Source organism: Cygnus olor, chromosome 14, assembly GCF_009769625.2.
Source record: "Cygnus olor isolate bCygOlo1 chromosome 14, bCygOlo1.pri.v2, whole genome shotgun sequence".
Classification (NCBI taxonomy): domain Eukaryota; kingdom Metazoa; phylum Chordata; class Aves; order Anseriformes; family Anatidae; genus Cygnus; species Cygnus olor.
Window position 1 is genome coordinate 18766015 of NC_049182.1, and position 25051 is coordinate 18791065.

General features: G+C 34.4%; 1 protein-coding gene across 8 annotated transcripts in view; it reads left to right on the forward strand.

Annotated features, from left to right (window-relative positions):
- Window positions 1-25051, forward strand: part of GABRB2 (gamma-aminobutyric acid type A receptor subunit beta2) — a 172187-nt gene that overhangs the window by 58581 nt on the left and 88555 nt on the right. For all 8 annotated transcript variants that reach the window (XM_040573388.1, XM_040573390.1, XM_040573389.1 and 5 more), the window contains one exon: window positions 8905-9125. In XM_040573388.1, the coding sequence (XP_040429322.1) occupies window positions 8905-9125 (221 nt within the window). The remainder of the gene's footprint in view (window positions 1-8904; window positions 9126-25051) is intronic.

Genomic DNA, 25051 nt, shown 5'->3' on the forward strand with positions numbered 1-25051 from the left:
TTTATACCATTTTTTTAATTATTATTATTTTTATTTACACTGAAAAAAACAAGGCCAAGAAAAACAGCATAAAAATCTAACGTGATTAGTAGTAGAATTTAGTAGTTGAATTTTTTATTTTAAAATGCTAATCCTTACAGATTAATTCTTTCCTTTGCAAACCTAAAATGACAAGGAAAAAATAGTATAATCACTCACCTGAACTTTGTCGACACTTCCAACCTGAAAACTCCACATACATATTTTGTCACACAGAAATAGAAGGAGAAGGACTCTGGGTTCATTTAGAATTAAAACAGAGCCAAATAAATAAATTGGGATATGTTATGCACAGTCCCAGGTGTTTTTCTCCCGTAAATTTCTGTGAAGCAAGCTCTTGGAGGCCATTAGAGGCTAACGGAATAAATTAGTCCAACTTTATTCCAGTTATACATTAGTAAATAAAATGTGATGCATACTGTTTTTTAAACAAACAAATCTTGGAGGGATTTTTCCAGAAACTTTTCCTCCAACTCCTTTTCCTACTCCCACTCAGTCTCTATTATTTCAATGTTGCCCATGAGAATGTTACTTAATAGGATTAAATGCTACTTTGTGAGGTGATCTTAAAATTTACTTTAAAGTTTTGATTTTTTTATGGAATGTAATCTTCAGTGTAAATGATTTAGGTTAAATTGTTTCAAATATAAGATAACCATAACTGCTTTGATAAAAAGGAATTGTACCTGAATCTTGCTTAAGGTTATTCCAAGTTCAAAGAAATAATGGGGGCAGCGTTCAGTGTCAAAATGAGCACTGAAGTCAGTGATTATCTCATGAATTAATGAGTTATCTGAGTTATCAGGCATCATGTTTAGGGCAACATTTGGAAAAGCAGCTTTGTTTTTGTCCGTGTTTCCAATGCTGGTATAACAGGGTACTGTAATCAAAACTATTGACTGCAATTTCAGTTAAATTCTGGGGAAAAAAAATATATAGGGTTGCCCAGATCAATTACTAATTTCATGCTGATGCACCCTAAAATTTTTGTGATTAAATACTTTAGTCTGAGCTTTTCACCTTTCCTTACATCTTTGTCAGTAACATGGAGTTGGTATGTAACACTTGTGTAAGGCTCAAGATAGTGACTTAGTATTGATTAACATTCACACTTAGCCCACCATTACTTATTTATTTTCAAACAGTTTAAGAATGGTTATACTTATAGCAAGGTTATCAGAGGAGATGTCTTTGGTCCTCTCTAGATCAAAAGTGCATTGTCACATAGGTTAATATTTTATTTTTTTAATTTGTGCAGATACAATGTCACAAGCAAAGCAAAAACTCTCACCCGTGCAAGAATTCATAAGAGAAAAAAAATCCTGAAGGCCAGAAAATGTATCTGAAAGCAAACTAAAGCATTTTGTTATTCCATGATACAGAGGGAATATAAAGTAGTTTGACATAGGGTATTACCATTTATATTTAACAGAACAGCAGAATAGAAAAATGACTTGAAAATGTTAAGGAAAATGAAGGATGTGTGTGTGCATGTAGGTATGTTTGTACATGCATCTATGCTTTCCTTAGTGTATCCACTGGGGAATTTATGTTGCAGCAAATTCTTCATTGCTAACTGAGAAGAAAGATACCTTTTTACCTGAAAGGAAATACTAGTAAAATAATCTGCTTGGTTAAACAACAACAACAGAACACCCCCCCACACACACACACACCCCAACACAATAAAACAATAAAATAATAAACCCCTAAATATAGCGAAGTCATTTCCTTCATCCATATGCCCAAATAAAATATATAGTGTTTTTGTTTTTCTAGAGGTGCATCCTTAGGCAGCCTAATTAAATGGGATCACAGAAGGGACACTTATTAGAATATTACATCTCTCAACAGCAAAAAGCTTACAAATTCTGTTTAAAGCTCAGATAATCAAATTGGTCAAATGTTTCTCTCTTTTTTAATATTAAAAACAAATGTATACTTTTTCATTGTGATCCCTTTGTAGTTTGTTTTAACATTTTGAAGGAAGGACTGTGTCATCACTGATGTGATGTAATTGGAGTGTTGCAATTGCTTTTTTCAGGGGTATTGTAAGCATTTAGAATTCCTCTTCTCCTCAGAGATCCACTGTATCTTTGTAGCATGAATATACTTCCATTTCAGCGATGCTGAAGCAGCAGAAGTGATTACTTTGAGATTTTTTATTATTTTTGGGGGGGGGGAGGAGATTTTTTTTCTGGTTTAGTTTGCAATCTGGGGAATTACCTGTACAGTAAAATTTGCAAGTTCAGAAAATACTGACAATGCTCTGCTTATAGCACTTCAGACCTTCACTCTTGAAGCTGAAATATCTTGAGTTGTTGATGATTGTCAGTAGTTCAGAACAAATGAACACCCTGTAAGGTTAAGCAAGGTGATGCAGGACTCCTTAAAATGTCAGCAGGTTGCATGTTAGAGGGAAGGACTGTAATTGTGTGTTTAACAGGTTTTGTAACGGGCAGCCAGTTTCTCTATCCTTGTCTTTTGGCAAACTATGAAGGATGTAAATAACCTGTTCTAGTAGTAAAATGCTGAGTGCACCTCAAACTGTTTTATTCTCGTTAGGACTCAGTTTCTATTGGACCAAAGCCTGCAGTTGGGAATTTAGGGTTAGTTGTGCAGCCTTTTAGATGTGAACAGGCAGGTGGAGCTAGCTATCACAACAGTCACAGTAGTGGCTCTTTTGTCATTGGGGTCTCCTTGCCTTGGAGTGATCTTTGATGGAAAGATTGTTCATCAGCAGGGCTATATTTAAAAGATGCATATATGTACATGTGCATATGTTGTTTTCTGGGAATATATTATTTGATACTTTCCTTGAAAAATAATGTAAATACTTATCATAAAAATGAGTATCACATGCTTTAAATGAAGAGCCACTCATTTTATTAATACTTTTGTAAGCTGTTCAGACGTTATTTACAATGATATGGAGCAGCATTGACTTGGCAATTCTTTTACTTTATAAATATGTTCCTAAGGATTCGCATATACGCTAGTATCTCAAGAAACTGTAAAGCACCAGGAAAAGGAACAGTTGCCCAAATGTCATGCTAGTTCAGCTCTGCATCTAAACACAAAATTCCCGTGTTTTACCCAGATGCAATCTCACTATCAATTACTGCATTCTTATCCTGGAAAAAATATTTTAAACTTTTATTTTAAGATTATTTAAACTATCAGTAAGTAATACAACTTTCTGGTAGCAGTCTCTTCAAAACAATAGCTTCATTCGCCATTTACACTAATCAGACTTTCTAATTACATCTCTGGTGGTCTGCTTAATCACCAGTTTATTTCCACTCTATTTAAGCAGATGTGTTTTTTCCTTATTCTTTATAATTTTTAATAATATTTTTACTCTTTTGAAATGCTGCTGTTAACAACCTACGGTAAGGGAAACCTGGAATTGATAGCAATATAAATGGTTGCTCTTCTAGGTATTTACCTTGCTGAAGATCTGTAGCATTGTACAATTACATAGGAACTCAGAATTATTCTCTCTACAAGAATAACATAGAAATATACAAGTAAAGAAATATTTCAAATGCAATTGTAAATAAACATTTTGGATATTTCTTGTAGCTTAAAATAGCTTATTGTACTTCAGAAACCCAACTAAATAATAATACCACTTAATTTTCTGTCTTGAGGAAAAAATACAGTTTCCATAACTTTTATTTCAAGTGAGTACAGTTTAGACTATTCATCTTACTTCGCATTTGGATTGTTCAACTGAAAATCCTGCAAAGAGAGGACAAGATCCTTTCAAAAGAGAAAAATCAGAAGATATCAAATGTGTGATTCTAGAGCAAATAGCAGAGTTAGATTAAAGCCTTCAGTCCAAGTTCACTTTTATCAATCTTTGTCTTATTATCAACAGACAGCAAGTTAGAAAGCTAAAGACTCATGGCATATGCTTTTTGAGTGGAACGACGTGCAGATTGCTTGATCAGTAAAGTGCAGTATCATTGTTCAGTCCGGGTGACTGTCAGAAATGAAAACCAAGTGTCTTAGTGTCTTGCTAAACTAATTGAGCTGACAGGGAACACATTAGCCATAACCGCTTAATTTCATTGGAGTGCACAAAATACAATGATACTGCATCACAGTGCAGTGTATAAATCACTATGGAGAAACAACGTCAATGTTGGCTACTGTCAGTAGTGCTAAGGAGACAAATATTCATGGTCTTGTCACTGAAATGATAAGCAGTCCCTTACTGCAAATTTCATAAAATCGGTAGAAAGAAGTTTTATGTCTAGTACTCAAGCTTTACTAACATTTGTTTGGCTTTCCCACACAAGTCTCTTGTGTGATTCAATTATACTGTGTTTTTCTAAAAACTGTGTTGCAGAAGGTAAAAAGCACATCTGCGTTTATTTGTTCAGCTGAGAAATGAGAATTGCTGATTAATAACTAGGGGATAGTTGCTGCAGAATAATGGTGAGCTTAGGTATTGGGATCTTTTTCTTTTTGGAAATATTGTAGACTTCAGATCATACAATTCCCATCAAGAAAAATCAGCCATCAAATTTTAGCAGACATAAATGACAAGAAGTGTTTCATGGCTTTGGAGCCACTTTGGGAAGTGGGATTTGATGGATCAAGAGAGTTCTACTTGAACTTTGTGTAAGGATCTTGATGTCAATGAAGTATTCATTGTCATTTTTGAAGTGAATATTATAGAATGTGAAAAATACATTTTTTAGAAAGGGCATGACAATTTATTTTAGCATTTCTTTTTTATTATCCATTCTATTCTGCTTTCACGTAAGTCACTTCGTGGTGTCTCCAATGGTAATAGAACAGACTTTCCATGGTAATTTTCTTGATATATGAGATAGGTAGTTATGGATGGAATGTGTTGCAATGGTTGTTTTTGAAGAAAATAAGGATTGAAAGGGTGTTCAGTGAACAGCTCTCAGGGAAAGCCATTGCTTTTGAAGTAAATTCGCTGAAGCTGCTTTAGCTTGGAGTGCTTCCATTTTGGCTTGTTTTCCGTATCGTTTGGGTAGTGAAACATGCCGTGTGCTTCAGTGCAACTGCATCCTTCGTTGGTAACTTCATTTAAGTCTAAGGAGGGAGTAGACTTAACATTTACTCCTTTCTTCTTGAGTATATAACTTTTAATATATTAAGATATATTTTGCAGTGTAGATGTATATTTTTCATAATTACTTAAGCAGCACTTTTAAATATGTCATCAACAGACTTTTTTTTTTTAAAAACGTACATGTTAAATAGAGCATTCAGGCAAAATCTTCAGCTTCAAGCATTTTCAAAGAAAAATAGCTGGCTTTAAAAATGCCATACTGGGAAATGCAGTAAAGCATTTATTTATGCGAGTTAGAAATAACCAGGAAAGCGACGTGAAGGGACTTAAGCCAAATCGCAAATGAGTTCTCCATTCATTACTAATGAGTAGAAATAAATAGCTTATTCAACTCCATGCTGCTGTATGTCATATTTATAAAACACAAAATGTTCCTTATACTTAGTTATTTTTCTTCACCTAACTGTTCTGATTTTATTACTTCCAAAGTGTTTCAGTAGCTGCGTTATATCCCTGTTAATAAAAGTGCTGGTACACATTGTCAGGCTATACTGTGAATCAGCCTTGTTTCTGTAATGTAGAAGGAAAAAAAAAAAAAAAAAGCTGTATTTTAAATGTTGTTATTGTCAATTTGGAGTATCCTCTTAAATGGTTTGAAAAAAATTTACATCTGTCTCCATCCTTGGCAGTAGACTCCCATTGTCATTGTGCACATTCAGGAGGTTTATTTGTTTTTTTGCCAAGATCTTTGCCTTTATTCTTCTTTATACATATATATGTGTGTGTGTGTGTCTGTATATAAGATGATATAAATAAGACAGTATAAGTAGTAGTGCCGGTTTCAGATTTAATGCTTTCCTGCACAGTAACTTTCCATGATCATTGGCCATTAACTGACAACTTGGCTGTCTGTAACAATTCTATCGATCTAAATTTGGGTTTAAATTTCCCATTGTATACATGGTTCCAGCAGCAAATGTGTTTCCAGACAACTACCACACAAAGATAACTCATGAACTCAGGATAAAAATATTCATGAATATGGTAAAAATTTAACTTATACTAAAAAATATCATTTATATTATGGTATGAGGAAAAATTGCCTTAAATTATTTGTTACTTTCTGTATACTGTGTGAAATAAAGGAGGAAAACTGAGAAGCTGAAATTTTACTGGTGAGGAAAAGAGATCTCTTCTTGGATCAGGACAGAATGTTAGTAGCCATCCATTTTCTGTTGCCTCCATTTCTGCATTGGGATAGAATCAGAAAGTTTGCCAAGTGAAAATGTCTGTAAACAATGGGATGATAGAAGCTGTACAAAATAATAATATTTGTGTATGTTAAGAAATATACTAATTGTCTCTTCTAGGTTTTATTTGTAAATTTGTCTATGCTAGTAGAAATTTGCACAATGTATTTTTTAAGCCTCGTGTTCAGGGTGACTGACAAACCTATATTTTTACACTTTGTAAAATGTATCTATATGCAAGTACTTTAAATATTCTATGCACCCATATTTTGTCTGTGTAATGGTGTACAGAGCATAGTCAGCACAGTCATTTTGAGGTTTTGTTTCATTATTCTTTCATCCTGTTGTAATTAGTGTATTGTGCCAGGCTTCTCAAATGAGTTCGCTCCTGCTTCATCTCTATACTTAAACTATGCTTCTACCAATCCTGTTCTGTGAATTTAATAGGATGCTACGGTCTTACCAAAGTAAATCATCCTTTCCTAGACATTTAATTTCTTCCACTTCTTCACTGCCTTTTGTGTGCCCGTCTTCCTAAAAGACATTTGCGTGTTTGTTTTGATGTTTATCTTTAGAATAGAGGGGAATTCCTATATTTATTGTGAAATTTTAAGACTTTTATTCTTTGTAATAATTTTGCAAGTTAATGATGTTCTTAACTTCAAAGTGCCTATACCTCCTCTACCTCCCTCCCTACCTCCCCCTCCCCCCCCAAAAAAAAAATTCAAAAGGCTGTGGGAGTTTTATAAAAATGTATATATGTATATTTAAGGTATCCGATTTCAACCATCAAAAACAGCACATCTGAAATCTAGGGCCATTTGATGCCAACTAATTTTTAGTTGGTACACCAGCTCTGTTTCTGGAACACAGTGTGTTTGGTTCTGAACTCCAGCATGATGACTTGGCTTTTCCTTCTGCTATACCAGTGCTCCAAATTTACAGGTTTATGTAATTCATTTTATGCACTGAACCATGCTTGTTTCGTTTTCTTCTTCCTTTCCTTTTCTGCTTTTACTGAGGTGTAAAGAGGAGGGAAGATGTTCTATATATATGTTTTATATTAATACATGTAGGTTATACTTTAGAATAGGCATAAAATGCAATATCCCGAGGATAATAGGGGAGCAATTGCTACAGCTCGTCTACTTTATGTTGTGGTATGTATTATAATGAAGACTAATACATTTTCTTTCTGGCAATATATGACTGAACATTTTCCAGTATCTCTTTATGAAGCAAATATTGCAGTACAGTGCTGAAGCACAACAGTAACATTCTTCAGATGTAGGTGGGATGTTCTTGAAAGCAGACTCTATTCCTAACTGAGAATTCATATTGCAATTTATGCAACAAAATGTTCATACCTTATAAGATCTTCTCAGTATTCAATGCTAGAAATTAGTTTGTGATATGTCACCACAATAGGTAATTATTTCTTCAAAATTGGTGTGTGTGGTGTTCCTGTTTTCAAATGCCCCAGACTGATGCATAGATGCAGGCTCTCATACTGTGACATGGCTGAATCCTGGCTCTGTTGATAAGTTTTCGGTGACTTTTTTTTGTTGAAAACAAGCTTTTGTAAGCTACCAGTTCTCACTAATCATTGAAGACTGATCAGATCAATCCAAATAGTGTGAGGTCTGATTATGATTTTGTAGAACAAGGTAAAAAAAGAGTGGGTTTAGAATAGTTTTGTTTTCCAGCCCTTGACCCTGCGACCTGTGATCAGATATACAGCCCCTTTTTGTATTTTTAATGGATTTTTTTTTAATATAGTATAATATATAATGAATGTTCTATGTCTGTTTAACAGATCTTAGTAATTTTAGTAATTATTTTGTCCACTAAAACATAAAAATATCTCGCAAGTACTGTTCATTAGTGGCCTTCACTGAGACAAAGAAAGCTGGCAGTCTCCTAATACTGCAAATATTTAGCCAGATGCTTAATTGTGCTCTCTGAATCATCCCATTGAAGTAACCAGAGTTACTTCATCTGTAAAATTAAGCATAAGCATAAGACTCTGTAGCATAGAAACCTTGGAGACTTCCCATTGATTTCAGTGCCCAGGGGAAAGTTAACAGACTTTGAAGAGATTTTAATTTAGAGAAGTATTTGAATGGGTAGCTGCAATTTTTGAGATACAAGGGCAGATTCAGAGTTCTTGCTTTACTGAATTCAGTGAAGACCATGAGATGAAATTCAGATCTGTAAATGTTCCTGTTTTTTAGAACTTGCAGGCTTGTAAAGTGCTATAGATATTGCTGGTTGTTAACCATCTAAAAATATTTTCCTTTTTTTTTTTTAATATTGAAACAAGAACTCACAAGTCATTCACCAAATATCATACACAATTACACTTTTCTATACTCTTATTTCTCTTATTAAGTATACACCAGCTCTTGGTACTGTAAAAATAAATAAAATTACTTACAGAAATTCTAACTGAAATGTTTACCTTCAAGAGAAGTCACAATGTGTAAATGTGTATTGCACCTTTTGTATATGTATGCTATTTCAATGCAAACAATTTTTCTGTTCTTTCTATAATCACAGGACTATACCTTGACAATGTACTTTCAGCAAGCATGGAGAGATAAGAGGCTGTCGTATAATGTAATACCTCTAAACCTTACTCTGGACAATAGAGTAGCTGATCAGCTATGGGTTCCCGATACCTATTTTCTGAATGACAAGAAGTCATTTGTACATGGTGTCACTGTGAAGAACAGAATGATCCGTTTGCATCCAGATGGGACAGTTCTTTTAGGACTAAGGTCAGTACAAACCATTTCTGACTCTTCTAGTTTTAGTGTTTTAATTACAGTTTCAAATTAGTATCTTTTCTTTGCCTTTTCAAATACTATTCTTTGTATTGCTATATTCTATAAAACTGCTGATATTCCACAAACAATTTCAACTTAAGTATTTTAAGAATGGATTAAGGTTTTTGTGATAAGTTTGAGATAAGCTTCCATTTTTAGTACACTTCAAAGATACTTAGGTACAGATAAGGCTATAAATACTATTGTAATGCACATTCTGGATTAAAAGCTGGTTTTAGAACTGCTTCCACAATGGAATTGAAATAAGAAATACCAAATGATAATCAGAGGGGAAAAAAAGGAAAAAATATGTAACAGAACTGATTGTTTAACTAAATGGTATGTTTTATAAATATTTTTGAGCATTCAGTAGGTGTGTATGTTACTCTCATGAAAATCAGCTTTCTGATGACATTTAACCTGAAATGTCCTTCAACCTCATGTTGTTAGAGTATGACTACATGGAAAGCAGTGGTTAAATAAACAAGTTCTTAACGACTGAACAAATCAGCAGAAGAACTTGAGCGGATGTCCAAGTGAGGAAAATGTCTGTTTGGTAGTATTCATAGAAAAAGCGACTCCCATGAGAGGTAATTTAAATACATTCCTGCAAGAGATGACTAATTTAATATGGAGTGAGTAGGTAACAAGATAAAAAGCATTGAGTGGCTTTAAAAAAAAAAAAAAAACAAAAAAACTGCAGACTTTAATTAGAATGTCTGATATTTCATATTGAGGAAAATTCATAAATACTAAATTTGGGGAATACTAATTCTTAAAACTTTTATTACTGTATATCTTTCATTTCCAGTAAGATTTTTCTACTGTATGCCTATAACTGAGGACACAGAGGATGCAATTTTTAACTGGGTTATTTTCTACTCAGATGTAAAGGAGAGCAGCACAGTCTTGTGTATTTTAGTTCTGTCATTTTAACAAATATGTATCATGAAGTTCATATCTGATTAAGATAATCTGTTAGAAATCACTGGTCTTGAAAATGCTAGATGCCTTTACTTTTCTACAGCACTTTAAAATTAAACATTCAGGTGTTTCTGGAATCCTTACCTTAGATCAATGAGATCACTGAGAAAACGTAACTAATCTTCAGATATTTAAGTATATTCCCTTAGAGCCTCTGTTTAGATTCATAGCTACTTAATTGGAACTTAAATGTCTAAAACTAAGTCCTAAGTTCTTCTGGGACTTCAGGTTAATGCTTTTGGCATTTGACTCAATATTGATGCCCCTGATCTGAAAGTTTCCTCAGGTGGGAAAGGGTAGTAGAGTTTAGCCTACTCCGTTATGCCAGGAAATGCCTTTCTCAGAATAGTAGGTTTTTATCTCTTAGAAACCATTTCCTTGAGATCAAGGAGATTGATATCAGATCAGTGCTCTCACCACTATGCTGGAGTCTGGCATCAAATGCCTCCTGTGTGGGTGATCCTTGGACTCTTGCAGTTTGTGCCAGATGGTGATTCACCTTCAGAAAAGAGGGATGAAAAGTGTGCAAATGTTCATTTAGCAATGCACTTCATGGTTTTGATGCACTCTCCTAATGTGTGACATGCTGATATCATCTTTCATTGTAAAACCTAAACCAATGTCAATCATCTTAGTGGGACAGATCTGGGCTTTTCCTGGCTCCTTAGCTTTCTCTACCCTTAAGATAAGAGGCAGTGCTTCTCCTTATGTTTGACAGTTTTTGTTTATTGGTTTGTTGTTTTTTTTTTTTCTACCTAAAAGGTAAAGGGCTGTTAAACCTACAAAACAATTAACTAAAAATAAACAGAATTGACTAGTGGGATTTGTTAGCCATCAAAAGTATGGCATCTTGGTTATGACCACAGATGAAATAGTATATAAGTAATTAGATTTTTATTATTATATTTTTTTAGAGCACCAACATAGAAATTTGTATAACACTTGAGATGAGGTAGAGAATTTAATTAAAAATTATACAAATTAAGTCCATTATGTATTTAACTAATGGAACTTTAAACAATGCATTTCATTCCTAGATCTGTAGCACAGACTAAATATTGTTATGAACTGTAGAGAAACGTTTTGTTATTTATAACTAAATGGAATTCACTTGATTTGAAATTCTGATATTTCATGCTGGTTATGATATTTCCCAATTTTTACTGTCTGTAGTTGTGTTTACTGTGTGAGAACAGTTCAGGTGTTGACACTATGGCTGGGAGCGAGTTGAGTTTTTGTATTGTTGAATTAAATGATGGATACTGGCACCTTAAAATGTTGAAAAGTTCTATTGACCGTACAGTAAAGTATGACGTAACTACCTAACACATTTGTATCGACAGAATGAGAGTAATAAGAGCATTATGGTTTTGAGTATGATTTTCAATTCATGACTGAAACAATTTATTATATAAATATCAGATTTAATAACTATTTCTGACTCTTTCATTGCTATTTCTGACAAGTTATTTTTCATTCTGACTACTTAACTGATATTTCTCTATTTGATAATATTGGTAAACAGGAAGTGGAACTCAAAAAAAAGATTGTTCTGTAGAAGAAACATGTGGCAGTTTTTTCACTAGAAATGCTTAAAACATTTGTGAAAATGTTTTTTTATATTTTTGTTTCCCAAAAGAAACATGATATATTTGGTTAAAAAAAAAAAAAAAGTGGAAACTAAAAGCTTAGTTTTACTTTTTTTTTTCTTTTTGACAATTCTAATTTTCACAATTTGAAAAATATACACCTTTCGTATTATTACAAGATAACATTGCATTTATTCTTTCTTGCAAGATAACACACACATACACACACTCTCTCTTTTCCTGAGTTTTGGAGGAAACATAACTCATGCCTGAAATGAAAAAAAAAATTCTTAGTTTTTTTCTAACTTTTGTGACATGTTCTGGTTAGAAGAAAATGAAAACATTTAAAGGCAAAATATGTAGTAATTGTCAATGAAAATATTCTTTGGTCCCAGTTTCTTGGAAAAGAAAGCTGTTTTTAAATAAATCTTGACTGCATCTGTGTATACATATGTTTGTATTATAGCATCACAGTGCTTGCTGGGAATTTGTTGCATAGACTGTATTACTTTTTTTTTTTTTTTTTTAAAGTTATGTGTGTTTTCTAGCTTTATGTTTTTCTTGTCAATCTGTAAGGTTCTATGTCTGTCATTCTTGGGATGCAGCTCATTTCCCAAGAAAAGTGTTGCCAAAGGCAAGAGGCAACCTGATTATCAGTATAATTCTATGATAGTTGGGTAATTACACTCAAAAATTGTTCTTATATTCCCTAATTATTAATGATCCATGGACAAATCTTTGTAGTAAAATTTTAAAAAATCCTTCCTCCTGCTCCTTGCAGGAGGAAAAAAAATCCTTGCCTCCTGAAACCTACTCAGTAGAGTAGGTTTCAGAAAGTTTTTGGAGGTCAAACACAGGGGTAGATGGAGTAAGCATACATGCTGATTAAAAAACAAAAAACAAAGAAAAAAAAAAAAACCACCATTATGCTATTGGCTATATTCTGCTTTTGCCTTTACGGGGCCATGTGGCAATAAATGTTACGATTCTAATGTTAAGGTTTGTTTTATAGCTTTAAATCATATTAAATAGCTATTTTATCTAAAATGAATTCAAAGTTATGTGATTAAAGTGTCAATCATAGTGATATATTTAATTTTGGCTTAACATTAGTTTTCACTTATCTTAAACACCCCCCCAACACACACACACAAAAATACCTGCACTCTACTACTGTTCTGAAATCACTATTATTAATTTGTTTTAGCTTATATTTTCAATGGCATACAAAGTAAGAACTTTGAGATATACAACAAAGTTAAGATTCTTTTAAATATCAACATTAATTTTTTGCTTTCTTGCCTCTCCATACATGAATATGTATGTATAAATTTATATACACTCGTATTACATGTGTTTCTATGAATTCAAGTTCATTTACCTTGATTGCCATAATTAAATGCATTGTGAATGATTTATTACAAAAACGGTCTCAATTTAAAATGAAGACACATAGGTGTCCCATTTTTATGCTCCTTTAATTAATTTCTATTTGGATGTAGCAAGTGGTGATCTCTTAACATTGTTCTTCATTTTTTTCCAAGCGGAACCCATACATGGTATGCATGTGAGATCTGATTAGATTTAACACTGTGAAGGTAAATTTCAGGAAGATCTAGGAGACTGTTTTGTAAGCAACTGGCTTATGCCGTCGCTGAGAGGAGAGAATGAGAAATGGCTAACAGTCAATGTAGACATCTATATGGTAGTTACGATGTTCTCATAGCCTGCAGTGTTGCTCCTGTAGGGCTTTAGTTAAGAGCATGACTGAACTGTGACCAGCTTTTTCACAGATAACGTGATATACTGGTTACTTTCCGTTTCAGAAAGATTTTATTTCTGAGGGATAGCTGCCAGCTCTTTATGTTTTGGAGAAATAAAGGAAAGAGTTTGTTTTTCTCCATGCAAGTTTAAGGATGGTATTTTAAAAAAATGACTGAACTTTTCTTTTTTGCAATTTAAAAATGACTTTATTCCATATTCCATATGAAAAGAAATTTTCTTTGCCAGATATGTGAAGGCTAGGACATTCAGTAGATGATACACTCAAATCACAAAAATGGTATAAATTGCAAGATACAGACTGAAATGAAGAGTCATTACAGGGAAAATTGTTATTGGTAGACAAGATGGCTTTCATTAGGATTTAAGTGCTTTGACAACATGTGTAGAAATGTGGGTTTTGAGGACAAAGATTCAAATCTAGAAAAATAATCAGTTTACTGTAGGTTGAAAAAAATCTGGAACAACATATGCAGCCAAAACTCATGAAAAGATATGGCTTTAGTTAAATTTCTGTGTGTGAAAATAGCTGATTATATAATACACATAGCAGAAATAGTTGCTATGGCACATAAAATTTATTTCTTAAGTGATATATATAGTTTTCCTCTGACTTTTGACATCAAATCTATTCCAAAATGCAGACGGATAATTCTGACGTGTTTTGGTTCATTCTGTGTAGTTGTAAGTGTTCTGGTTTCAGCTGGGATGGAGTTAATTTTCTTTCTACTAGTTGGTATGATGCTGTGTTTTGGATTTAGGAGTAGAATAATGCCGATAACACACCGATGTTTTAGCTGTTGCAGAGCAGTGCCCCCAGAGCCGAGGACGTTGTAGCTCCTCGTGCTGCCCTGCCAGCGAGGAGACCGGGGGTGCTCCAGGAGATGGGAGGGGACAGGAGCAGGACAGATGGCTCAGGGTGACCACAGGGACATCCCATACCCATCCCGTACCATGTGGCACCATGCAGGACAGTAATACTGGGGGAGGGCTGGCTGGCATAAAGGGGGTAGATTCTTGTGGTCTGGTTGGGCATTGGTCAGCAGGTGGTGAGCAATTGCATTGTGCATCACTTGCTTTGTATATTATTTTTTATTACTATTGTTATTGCTTCCTTTTCTGTCCTATTTAACTGTCTTCAGCTAAACCCATTAGCTTTTGCCTTTTTCCTTCCACCCTCCACCCCCCAATTTTCTCACTTATCTTTCTTGGGGAGGGGTGGGAGGAAGATGAGCAAACAGCTGTGCGGTGTTTAGCTGCCCGATGGGCTAAACCACAACATGAAGAAACAGTTCTCTGATTTTTTTCTGCCTGTAGAAGTATTGGAATTTTTAGTTATGGTTTTATTTTATTTTTTTCCCGAGGTTAGAATGCATATTTTGAGAAGGGGGACAAGTAAGACTCCTGTGTTTGCCAATTTGGAGCTTCTACTTGTGTAACTGTTTCTTGGGGTGGTCCTCCTGGAATTCGTCTCTCTGCTGGATGTAAGCATATGGGTGATGTGTGTCAGAACAAGGATGAAATAAATACTAGAATAGTAGGATTAAATATAGTTGAAGTGGCTGAACACAAAGATGTTTTTCATGGTTTTGCACCAGGATATCTACAGAGATTTTTACTCTTCTATGCTTCTAACAGTCCTCACAAGTGAACACTGGGATAGTGTATAGTCATTGAGGACTGATGACTGCGTAATGAAGAATGTCCCATTTCCTCAGGGGGCTAGTTTTATGCTTTTTGTGACTGAAGCTTGTGGATTTTATTGTTGGTGGTTTTGTTTATTTTGTTTTAAAACAAAATATATCCAGAACTTTTGCTAGGGGCCACATCCTGGGAGATGGCAACATTTCCATCCTTTTTAGCCAAAAGACAAAATTAAGTAGGAAGGTGTAGTTCTGTCAAACATGAAAGATTTGTCCCATTTGAAAGCCTAACAGTTTTCATTGTCAAGTTTTATCTAATATGTTGTTGATTATGTTTCCAGCCCAACCAATGTTTCCTAACATATTCAACAGATATAACCTCCTAATCTCTCTTAAATGGGGATGAGGATCTTGCTTTATCTGCCTTTGGTTGTTTTTTGTTTGTTTGTTTTTGTTTGTTTGTTTGTTTTTGTTGTTTTTCTACCAACATTGAGTCATGTGAATTCAATGATTCAATGTAATCATGGATGCTTGGATTTTGTACCTTCTCAGCTGTGTCTTCTGTTATCTACTTACTTTGTTCTGGGTGCAAGGAAAATTGCACTGTTGCAAGTAAAATAGACTCCCCTGCACTACAGTGTACTAAAACAGCCTTGGGCGTTTTCATTGTGTAATAGATTTTTTCAGCAATGTAACATCTCATGTGAGCTTCTTATCTGATAGCGTGAAAAGCAATCCCCTTTCTAAGTGCCTTTAGTTTTCAGGGGAACATAGTATTTGAGAGGTGAATTGTTGACATCAGACATCCTTCAGTAAATCATCTGATTCTTATTTTGCTACTTTTTTAAAAATATTTTTTCCCCCTGATAGGGCTTATTTCTTAATAAAACCTGGATAATTTGGAGTTAAATTTCCAATTTTCTGTTTTGGGATCATAAAATCTTTTGTGCTATCTGGAATTAAAATTATGTCTTTGGAAGTGCCAGCTTCCTCTTTAAAAAACATCTCAATAGTGTTGCCATTTTTATAATTTTATAAACATCCTGCATGTCTTCAGAAGGGGTGTTAAAAATGTCATGTGAGGGATATCAAATCACCACTGAAAGTGTAATGTTGGTTTGAGGGGGAAAAACTCTGAATATATTCCCTGTACTTAGGTGGATAAAATGCATGTAGTGGCTTACCTGTTCATTATTTCCATTTTGTTAAATGCCATTCTGAGAACATTAACAGTCTTAGATATTAGGTCCTTTGATTGTCTCTGTCCTAGGGATTTTGGCCCAGTGGAAAGTTATGTCATACAATGAGATACACAATCAGATCAAAAATATTTTCTGGAATGCAAAGTTTCCAAAGTTTTTCGTAAAATAAGAAATTAAATGGTACCATAGTGTTGTCACACACAGTTAAAACATAAGGGTTTTCTTAGCTTTGGATGCCACTTGTCATTCTTTCTATGTCATGTAAACATATAACACCAAATGCCGTAATAGGACAATACTGGCCTATACAAGCATTCAAAAGTAAGAGAAGAGTAATTTGAGTAAGACTTGTTTGAACTTGAGAATCTCAATAGCGTGAACAAGTATTTCTATTATGATAACTGGGTAATTTTTTGTGCTACTGTGCATGTTCATATTAGCAATTACTGAACTTTCAGTTGCCAACACTTGCTAAAAATTAATTCTCAGTCTGGCATGCAGTTTAGTTTTGCACAAGGGTGAATTGGATTTCTGTATTCAAACTGTTAAAATATACATACACATTTATAAGAACCCTTAAATCTTGCATGCAACCATTCAAAGTAGGAGCCATTTGAAAACAGGCAGAGATAAATGCAAATATAATAGAAACTGTCTCAAATTGAAGTCGTGTAGCTATTATGGAGACTGAAAATTTGAATTGCCTAAGAAGAATTCTGCACAGTTATGTAGAATTTTGAGTACAAAGCATATGAACTAACAATTCCTACAGCATCCAAGGGTGTGAGCAGAAAGAAGCAGCATTCCCCCAATCTCATTATTTGGAAATCCCAGGGCAGGACAAGTTATCAGCTCTTGCTTTGCACAGTCAATTAGATCAAACATGAGGAAAGGAACTCGGGTTTCTTGAATCCCAGCACATTCCTTAAGGGAATTAACTGTAGTTTTAACTAAACAAGGCATCAACTCTGGCTCAATGTGGGCCATATTCTGTTTTTCTTACTCATGCAAATAGTTCAGTTGAAAGTCCCAAGGAATTTGCCACAGAACTACTGCTGCTGTTATTTCTAGTCTACAAACTGAAGACCTGGGCTCCCTTTGTGACATGAAACAAATCATACAACTCCTCTGCCTCAGTTGCTCCATTTATTAAATTGGAATAGTAAAACCTACCTTCTCACAGGAGTGTTGTGAAGATGAATTAATTAGTTTGTAAAGTATTTTGATCCCATAAAACAGTATGTAAGTGCCAAGCATTATTATGAAGAATTATAAAATGCCAGCCTTGATATACACCTTGGGATGATAGCTGTTCTATAGATACAAATCTGTTCCATTGTCCTTAGAATCACACTGTTCCATTCTTCCTACATTGTAACACATTCACAAAATGAGCCAATTTTAGGAAAGATGCAATTTTTGGAATAAAGAGGAGATCACTGAATGTCATAAGTATCTTTTTTCAATTAAGGACTCATAGATTAAAGATGCATTTTGCTGTAGGATTTGGGATGATATCATTTCACAACATCTCCATCCACAGCAGGAGAGAGGGTAGTCAGATTTTAAATACCTCCCCATCTGAAAGAAAACAAAGGTATCTTTTTATTTCAGTTCCTTTATTAGATTTTAAGTATAGCATAAGTACTCAAGAGGGTCTTTTGCTTCTATTTTATATGGAGTAGCTGTTAAATCATTAGTATGTGAATAATTAATTCAATTAAGCTTAATAAGGAAAAAGCTTTAAGTCACAGGAATCTCTTCCATTAAAACCTCTATTATCCAAGATTACTACATTGCAATGAAGTGAAAGAAATTCTGAGTTTTATAGCCTAACAGATAAACTGTGGCATTTACTCTCTATTAGCAAGAAAATCTCCATCAGCTAAAGAACCGTGTAACAGTTTAAGTTGCTCCAAGGACATTGCATAGATGTATTCCAAAAACAAATAAGGGTCATCAGACACTTAATCTTGAATTGAAATTTAAATATTAGCATAATTTAGAGTTACAGCAACACAAATCTATCTGATTTTCTTTCTGTAATGTGTTTAATCATATCACTTTTGCTGGTATTCTGTGATTGTGACAATGGAAATTTTCATTTAGGGAAGGTATACATAAAATCTTATTGCAGGGTGCTCTGATCAAGACTCAGATAATGAGATGGGTGTTAAATGTATGTATAATGTTTCTGTACACATGCTTAAATATATGATGTGTATATTTGCCGTATATGTACAGTATATGTATATATGTATGAATATTTGCATTTCTTTTTAATCAAAAATCTGTTGAATTCTGAGATGGAGGTTGTAAGTTGGGGCAGGGTCAGACAGCTTTCCGAATGAAGTTGTAAGGCCTTGCATGTCTAAGAAAAATAAATGTTATGAGTCTATGTTTAGAATTGATCATACATCTTATTCCTCCTGTTTCTTGTAGTCACAAGTAGTAACGCTTTAGTTGTGACCGTAAGAGAAAAACTATCTGTACACTGTTATGAGCGTTATTATAAGGCACTGTTTGAAACTACTTCTTAAATGAATGGACTTTTTTCCTTGTGTTTTATTTTTGCTTGGTATTATTTTCATTCTAGCAAAATGTCTAGTTTTAGTGATTTTTTTTTCAAATATTTTCATTTATTTTTTCAATGCACATCCTGTGAAGAGAATAGTTGACTTGCTAACCTGCTGTTTTATCTTGTTTTGTTACTGATTTTTCAAATGGTAAATATGTTTTTTGAGAAATAGTAATCACCTAAACTCCTAAAATATATGTAATACTTTTTAATTAAAAAGTCTAGATGGTTCGGGACTTTTTTTTTTCCTCCACATATTTAAATTTTATTGACCCTCAATGTGCAGAGGACTAGAGGAAAGCCTTTCCTGGAAGAATATTTAATCCTGCTTAGAAGGAGAGAAACTAGGATGTTACAAGAAATTCTGTTCTTGTGGTATTTCCAGATAAGTTCTCCAGACTCAAGGGATACATGTAAACATCTGCAGAAGAGTGTTTTAAGCCATGCTTATCCCTGGTTGTAATGTTGGTTGTTTAGCTGCAATGCAGGCATTTGCTGTAGCCATTTAGTGAGTAGTTTCTGTGCTAAATCACATTTAAGAAAACAAGTCTGTGTTTATGTGTGTACACATTTTCCTTCTGAGTTGGCATCCCTGGAACACATTCTACTTCTACTAGTCTAGAACCATGTAATTTAAGGAGAGAGAAAACAAAGTTTGGAAAACCATTCTCCTAAATTCATGTGAGCGTGCCATCTGTATGAGCAGATGGGAATATGTCTCAGGGCCAGAGGAAGACTACAAGAAAAGAACTGGGTTCTTTCAGCATTCAGGCGTGATCGGAATGTCAGAACAAAACGGACCTTAGCAATTACTGCAGTGGCCTGACCTGGAGACTGGTTCCTCAGAAATTGCTGTCTGCATAGCAGATGATGTTTCAAGGGGCCATAATCAATATCCCATGGCTTGTAGTCTGTGGACATTCTCAGTTCTGGGAGAACAAGCTCATGTCCCTAAATTCTTCTTACATGTGAACTGTAAATCCAGATTTAGCATTTCATGGGGTTGATTTGCCAGTGTGTTATCCTCCCAGCTAATCTCTGAATTGAGATCATTGCATTTTTCTCCATTTGTATGTGATACAAGGTGTCATTCTTGAGAACACACTGAAATTCTTTTTTTTAATTTTTTTTTTATTTTTAATTGCAATAAATAAAAGCTATAGATTATTACTGACAAGGCTTTCTCTCCTGGGGATGTATTTTAAAACTGACACTTAAAAATATTTCTTCCAACAATTTATCTTGAAAAGTGAAAGGTATATAAAGGTATACAATCTTTTAAAGGATTTTCAGATTTATGCAAAAAACCCTCCTACTTTTTTCACAGCCCTTTGAAGGGTTGTGAAGCCACTGAGAATTGTAAAGCTAACATTTGTTTCTATTTAGAAAATGTAGAGGAAGACAACAACCACTGCTAGACTAGGTTTTACTGCAGAAGGTGTTGCATGCAAGTGCATTGCCTTTTTAAAGTGTTGATAGAAAATGTATTCAGCATATATTGAAAAATGTTATGGCACTTTCCTCTTCAGTATCAGAATGGAAAAGAGCTAGGGATGAATAGCTGTTGGGGAAACACTTTGCGATCTGTTTCACTTGTGTTAACTGAAACTGGCGCAATATGGTTAGGATCAAAGTGTTCTAGCAATTGTTTTGCAGGCTTCCGTCTCATGGATTTTCTTAGAACTCTTAACTAGCAAAATTTAAAAACAAACATGCTCAGTGCAAAATCACAGGGAATGACAGCCATTTGCCTTTGGTTTTGGTGAGTTCAAATGCTCTACTAAATGTAGTTTGTATGCAAACTATTAAGGTATTTAACTTTTTTTTTCTCTTTTTTTTTTTTTTCTGAAGAAGAAGAGTGTAAGAATGTACTAATTGGCTGTTGCAAAGTAGTTAAGTAGTTTTAAGTGTTTTAAACTCTGTTGTAATGAAGTGCAAGTTTATACAGATATATAAGGGACTTTGGGACCAAAGTGATAAATGATGGGGTCTTCTCTAAGTCCTTACTCAGATCAACTTAAGTCATAATATTGATTTCCTTCCTATTCGTGGGTCTGAGTGTCAATTAAGAAGAAAGATGTGTTTCAGTGGGCCTTTGCGTGTGAGAGATACCATTGCTTATAATAATTTATTTTTGCATGGTTCATTTTTTTTCTAAAACGTCTTATTTTTAAATAAATAATAGCCATGCATCTTAACAGGTAATATAGCTGATACTGTGCATAGAAAAAAGCACTCCAAAGTTCTAAATGCCTCATAATAGCTTTAAGAAAAATATAAAAAAAAATAAAAAAGCAAAATCTGAGGAGAGATGAGTACAAGTTACAGTTCTGGAAGGGATGATCTTTGTGTACAAGGATTAGGAGGAAGTCTCCCCTCTGCTCAGGTAGTTCTGCAGAGGTGCATTAGGGGTCACTTTCATGTAAATCAACAGCAGCTGTAGTTGGTTAAGTCAGACTTGCTATCAACTCCTTTGATTTAGCTGCATGGACCCAAAGCTGACAAGGGGCTTAAATGCCACAGTACCTTTTCTTCTATTACATTAAACACCTGATATGAATTATTTCCAAAACTGTCCAAAAACATTACCTATAGGGAAGACTCAGAATGGATTATTGTGGTGATATAGTATAATTTTTTCCCCTTCGTGTTAGTATTTTGTTTCTATAAGTACTGAAAGTATTTTGAATGTATTGAGGGATATAGACTCTAATTCCATCTGTCTTATCAGGTCACATCTTGTCTGCTTCACCTCATTTAACTTTCTTTAAGCCTAATCTGTTCATTTTATTTCAGGACAGCTTTAATTTCAATACAATCTATATATGTGATTTATGGGATTACTAGGGAAATATGCTGTGTCCTGGTCATAGAAATAATGGTAAGACTGAAGAATGTTAGCAAAGGGAATACTACCCCTGCAGAATTGAGCACAAGGAAAAGGGCATGGAGAGTTATATTTGTTTAATGTCAAGAATGAAAGTAAATATTTAGTGGTACCTTCACTATTCATTATAGCTATTACAGAATCTTATTAGAAATTTATTCAGAGGAAGGAATAGATACTAGATCAATAAAAGGCAATTAGGAAATACGTGACTAATAGATGAGATGCCTGAACTATGTAGCTTCAAGAAGGGGAAGATGATTGACTTAACCTTATGAAAGAAAAGAAAGCATTGATAAAGCAATCTTTCTCACTTTTCTGGTTTTTGTTTTGTTTTTGTTGTTGTTGATACATTTGTTCACGCAATAAATAGCAAAAATAGCTTTTAGTTTTGTTGCATTAAGTAATGTATTTGTGTATTGCATTTTGTCTTATGCTAGGTATGTTACTGATGGACACGACAATAAACCTAGAAACTTTGTTGTGCCTGAGTGAATATCTCAGAATATCAATATATTCTTGAATTTCTGAAGTCTGCAAAACGGGGTGGAAATGTAGCAAATGTAAATTTTCTGCCCATAGCAGGAAAAACACAAATATGCATAGAAATAAGGCAAAGAGAAAGGTATCCTGATACTTCCAGATTTCTTAACTCCAGTTCAGTTGAGAGAAAAGTTCAGGAAGTGAGGGAGCATTTGTATTAATTAGCCTTGACAGGGATGAATAAGCAAAAAGTTTTATTCATTGCAGTAGTTTGTTGTTCAGCAGTTCTCACTGGCTATGGAAAATACAATATCCAAAGTGCTTTTTAGAAGGACTTGATAGCTTGGACTTGGTGTGACAAACATCTTTTGTACTCCGTCCTGAAAATGTGATATCAATTAAGAGAGAGTAGGGTGTCAGCTCTGCATTATTGGCTTTATCTGCAAAAAAAAATAAATAAAAAGGTCTTTCAGAAGCCATTTCATAGCTAAAAGCATGGAAGAGTTTCCATTCCAATTAAAAAACAAACAAACTAACAAAAAACACTTCTCAGTGGTATAGGCAAAAAGGGTCTGTGTTACCAAAGAGAGGTGGGAAGGGGCATCCTTCCCTTCCTTCCCTGCGTGATGTCAGAGCATTACTTTTACTGTGTTTTCAATACTGAATTCTAATGAAAATAAACTGAGTAGGTAAGATTAGATCTGTGGCTGACAGCAGAGTAGCAGTATGAGAGGTTTTCCCCCATTTGTAATTGATCAAATGTATTCTTAACACTGAGAAAGCTCTCCTCTCTTGTATCTGCTTCAAAAATGCATTATCCTTTCCCCTTCTGGCTTTGCTTAACACTCTTTGCTTCATCTCCCTGTGCTCATCCAGGCTTTCTGTTCTGCGACTTCCTAATGTAAAGTCTATATGCTCTCTAAACCTTTTTGAAAGCCTGTTGTGGTTTTGTGGTCAGTTTTTCATTCAGTTACAGACCTTGCTTATCCCAAGTCGTCATTTTCCTCTAAAATTTGTAATGTGCTCTATTTTCTCTTCCTCCTTATAGTAAAAATTGCTTGAAGTGGGGGAAGGAAGAAGTTGTTGCCTTAAATTAACAGCATTAGATTATCACTTTATCTTGATGTCATACTTCTGCTTACTAACAACCACTTCAAAATGCATGGTTTTTACCCAATTTCAGTGGGCCATTGTTTGTATTGTTTTTGGAGCCACTGTGACATCTACAGTAAATGGTGAGTTTTAATTCATTTTTCTAATGAAGATTGGGATCTTGGCTAATGACTGCATAGTCATAACTGATGATGCTTTTCCCTCCTACTCCCTCGCTGCTTAGAACATATAGTAATTGTGCAGATGGTAGCAGCTTAGCTATGTGATAGTTTGCTTTCCATCTCCTCCTCTCATGACATTTACACCATGTAAAGAGGGTGTATTGCCATCTCCTTATTTATGAAGACTTGTGATTCATCACCTGTCTTTTAAATCAAGTACTAAGATTATATCTTGTTGCTAAGAGGCAGAATTTGTATCTATGCTTTCTCCTTTTAAGCACACCTGTGCCAAGCTTTGCCTGAAATCTTCAAGCAAATCACAGCCAGGAGCACTGAATTTTCATCTTCGTTCCTACTGACAACATGTAAAACTTGCAGTGCCTCTTTTATGTGGGTAACTATGTCATTACTTATGCATTCAAAAGATTCACAGACTTTTCAGAGCCTGTAAACTAGCCAAAACTTAATGCAAGGTTTAAAGATATTTAGGTTTCACTGCAAGCATTGTTTGAATTACTAGAAATCAAATACGATTTGTACGTGACAAAGTAAATACTTACACATTGTTTTGGTTTTCTTTCTTACTCATATGTTTAGTAATTCTTACAGTTTGTAAGAAACAGGAAAAATAATTAAGGCACAACTCATAAAGATAATTCCTTAAAATTTCATTTCTTTGTTGATGTCACCTGTAATGACCATGCTGCACATCAGATTATCTACTGTTACTTCTTTCACTGAATAGTATTCTTTCCTGTGTTCAAACATTTCTTGGGATTGTTCTTCACAAAAGTCACTGAGTTTATGTATCTATTTTATTTTTAAATTATAGGCATGCATACTTTAAAGCATTACTCGTGGGTTCCCGATCATCATTTGCAAATACAAGGGCAATGGGTTTTGGACTTCCTGCCTTATTTTGCTCTTCATTTGTTTAGGAAAGATCCTGCATTGCAGATGCAAACAAAGGAAGTACAGGGTTTCTCTTCAAATGGGATTTGTGCAAATTGAGACAATAAGCCTTTGGGTCAGAGAGGAGTGATGCTTTGTAAGAGAGATGAATAGTTCTGAGGGCTACTTTTGCTAAGTGCCAAAGTTCCTGATACAGATGGCCACAAGTGTGAGTGGAGAAATGACTGAAGGACAAGGAACTTCTTTCTTCTACTGTAGGGAACAGTAGACTTGCACCCAGTACCTGGTTTCTGTTCCCAAACACAGATGCAATGTCAAAGGCTTCGTGTACCTCATTTGCCCTGTGATTTGAGGTGTTGGTATTCTGAATTTAGGAGTCATACTGCTATTCCAAAAAAAGTGAAGTTATTAGGGCCTTGTTAAGGGACTGCTGCAATGATTAAACAAACCAGTTGACTAGAAAATGGCTTTACTGGGGTAAATGAAAACTGAGACAGACCCACTGTGGCACAAACATATGCTTTCAGTGTTGTAGTCTAGAGAT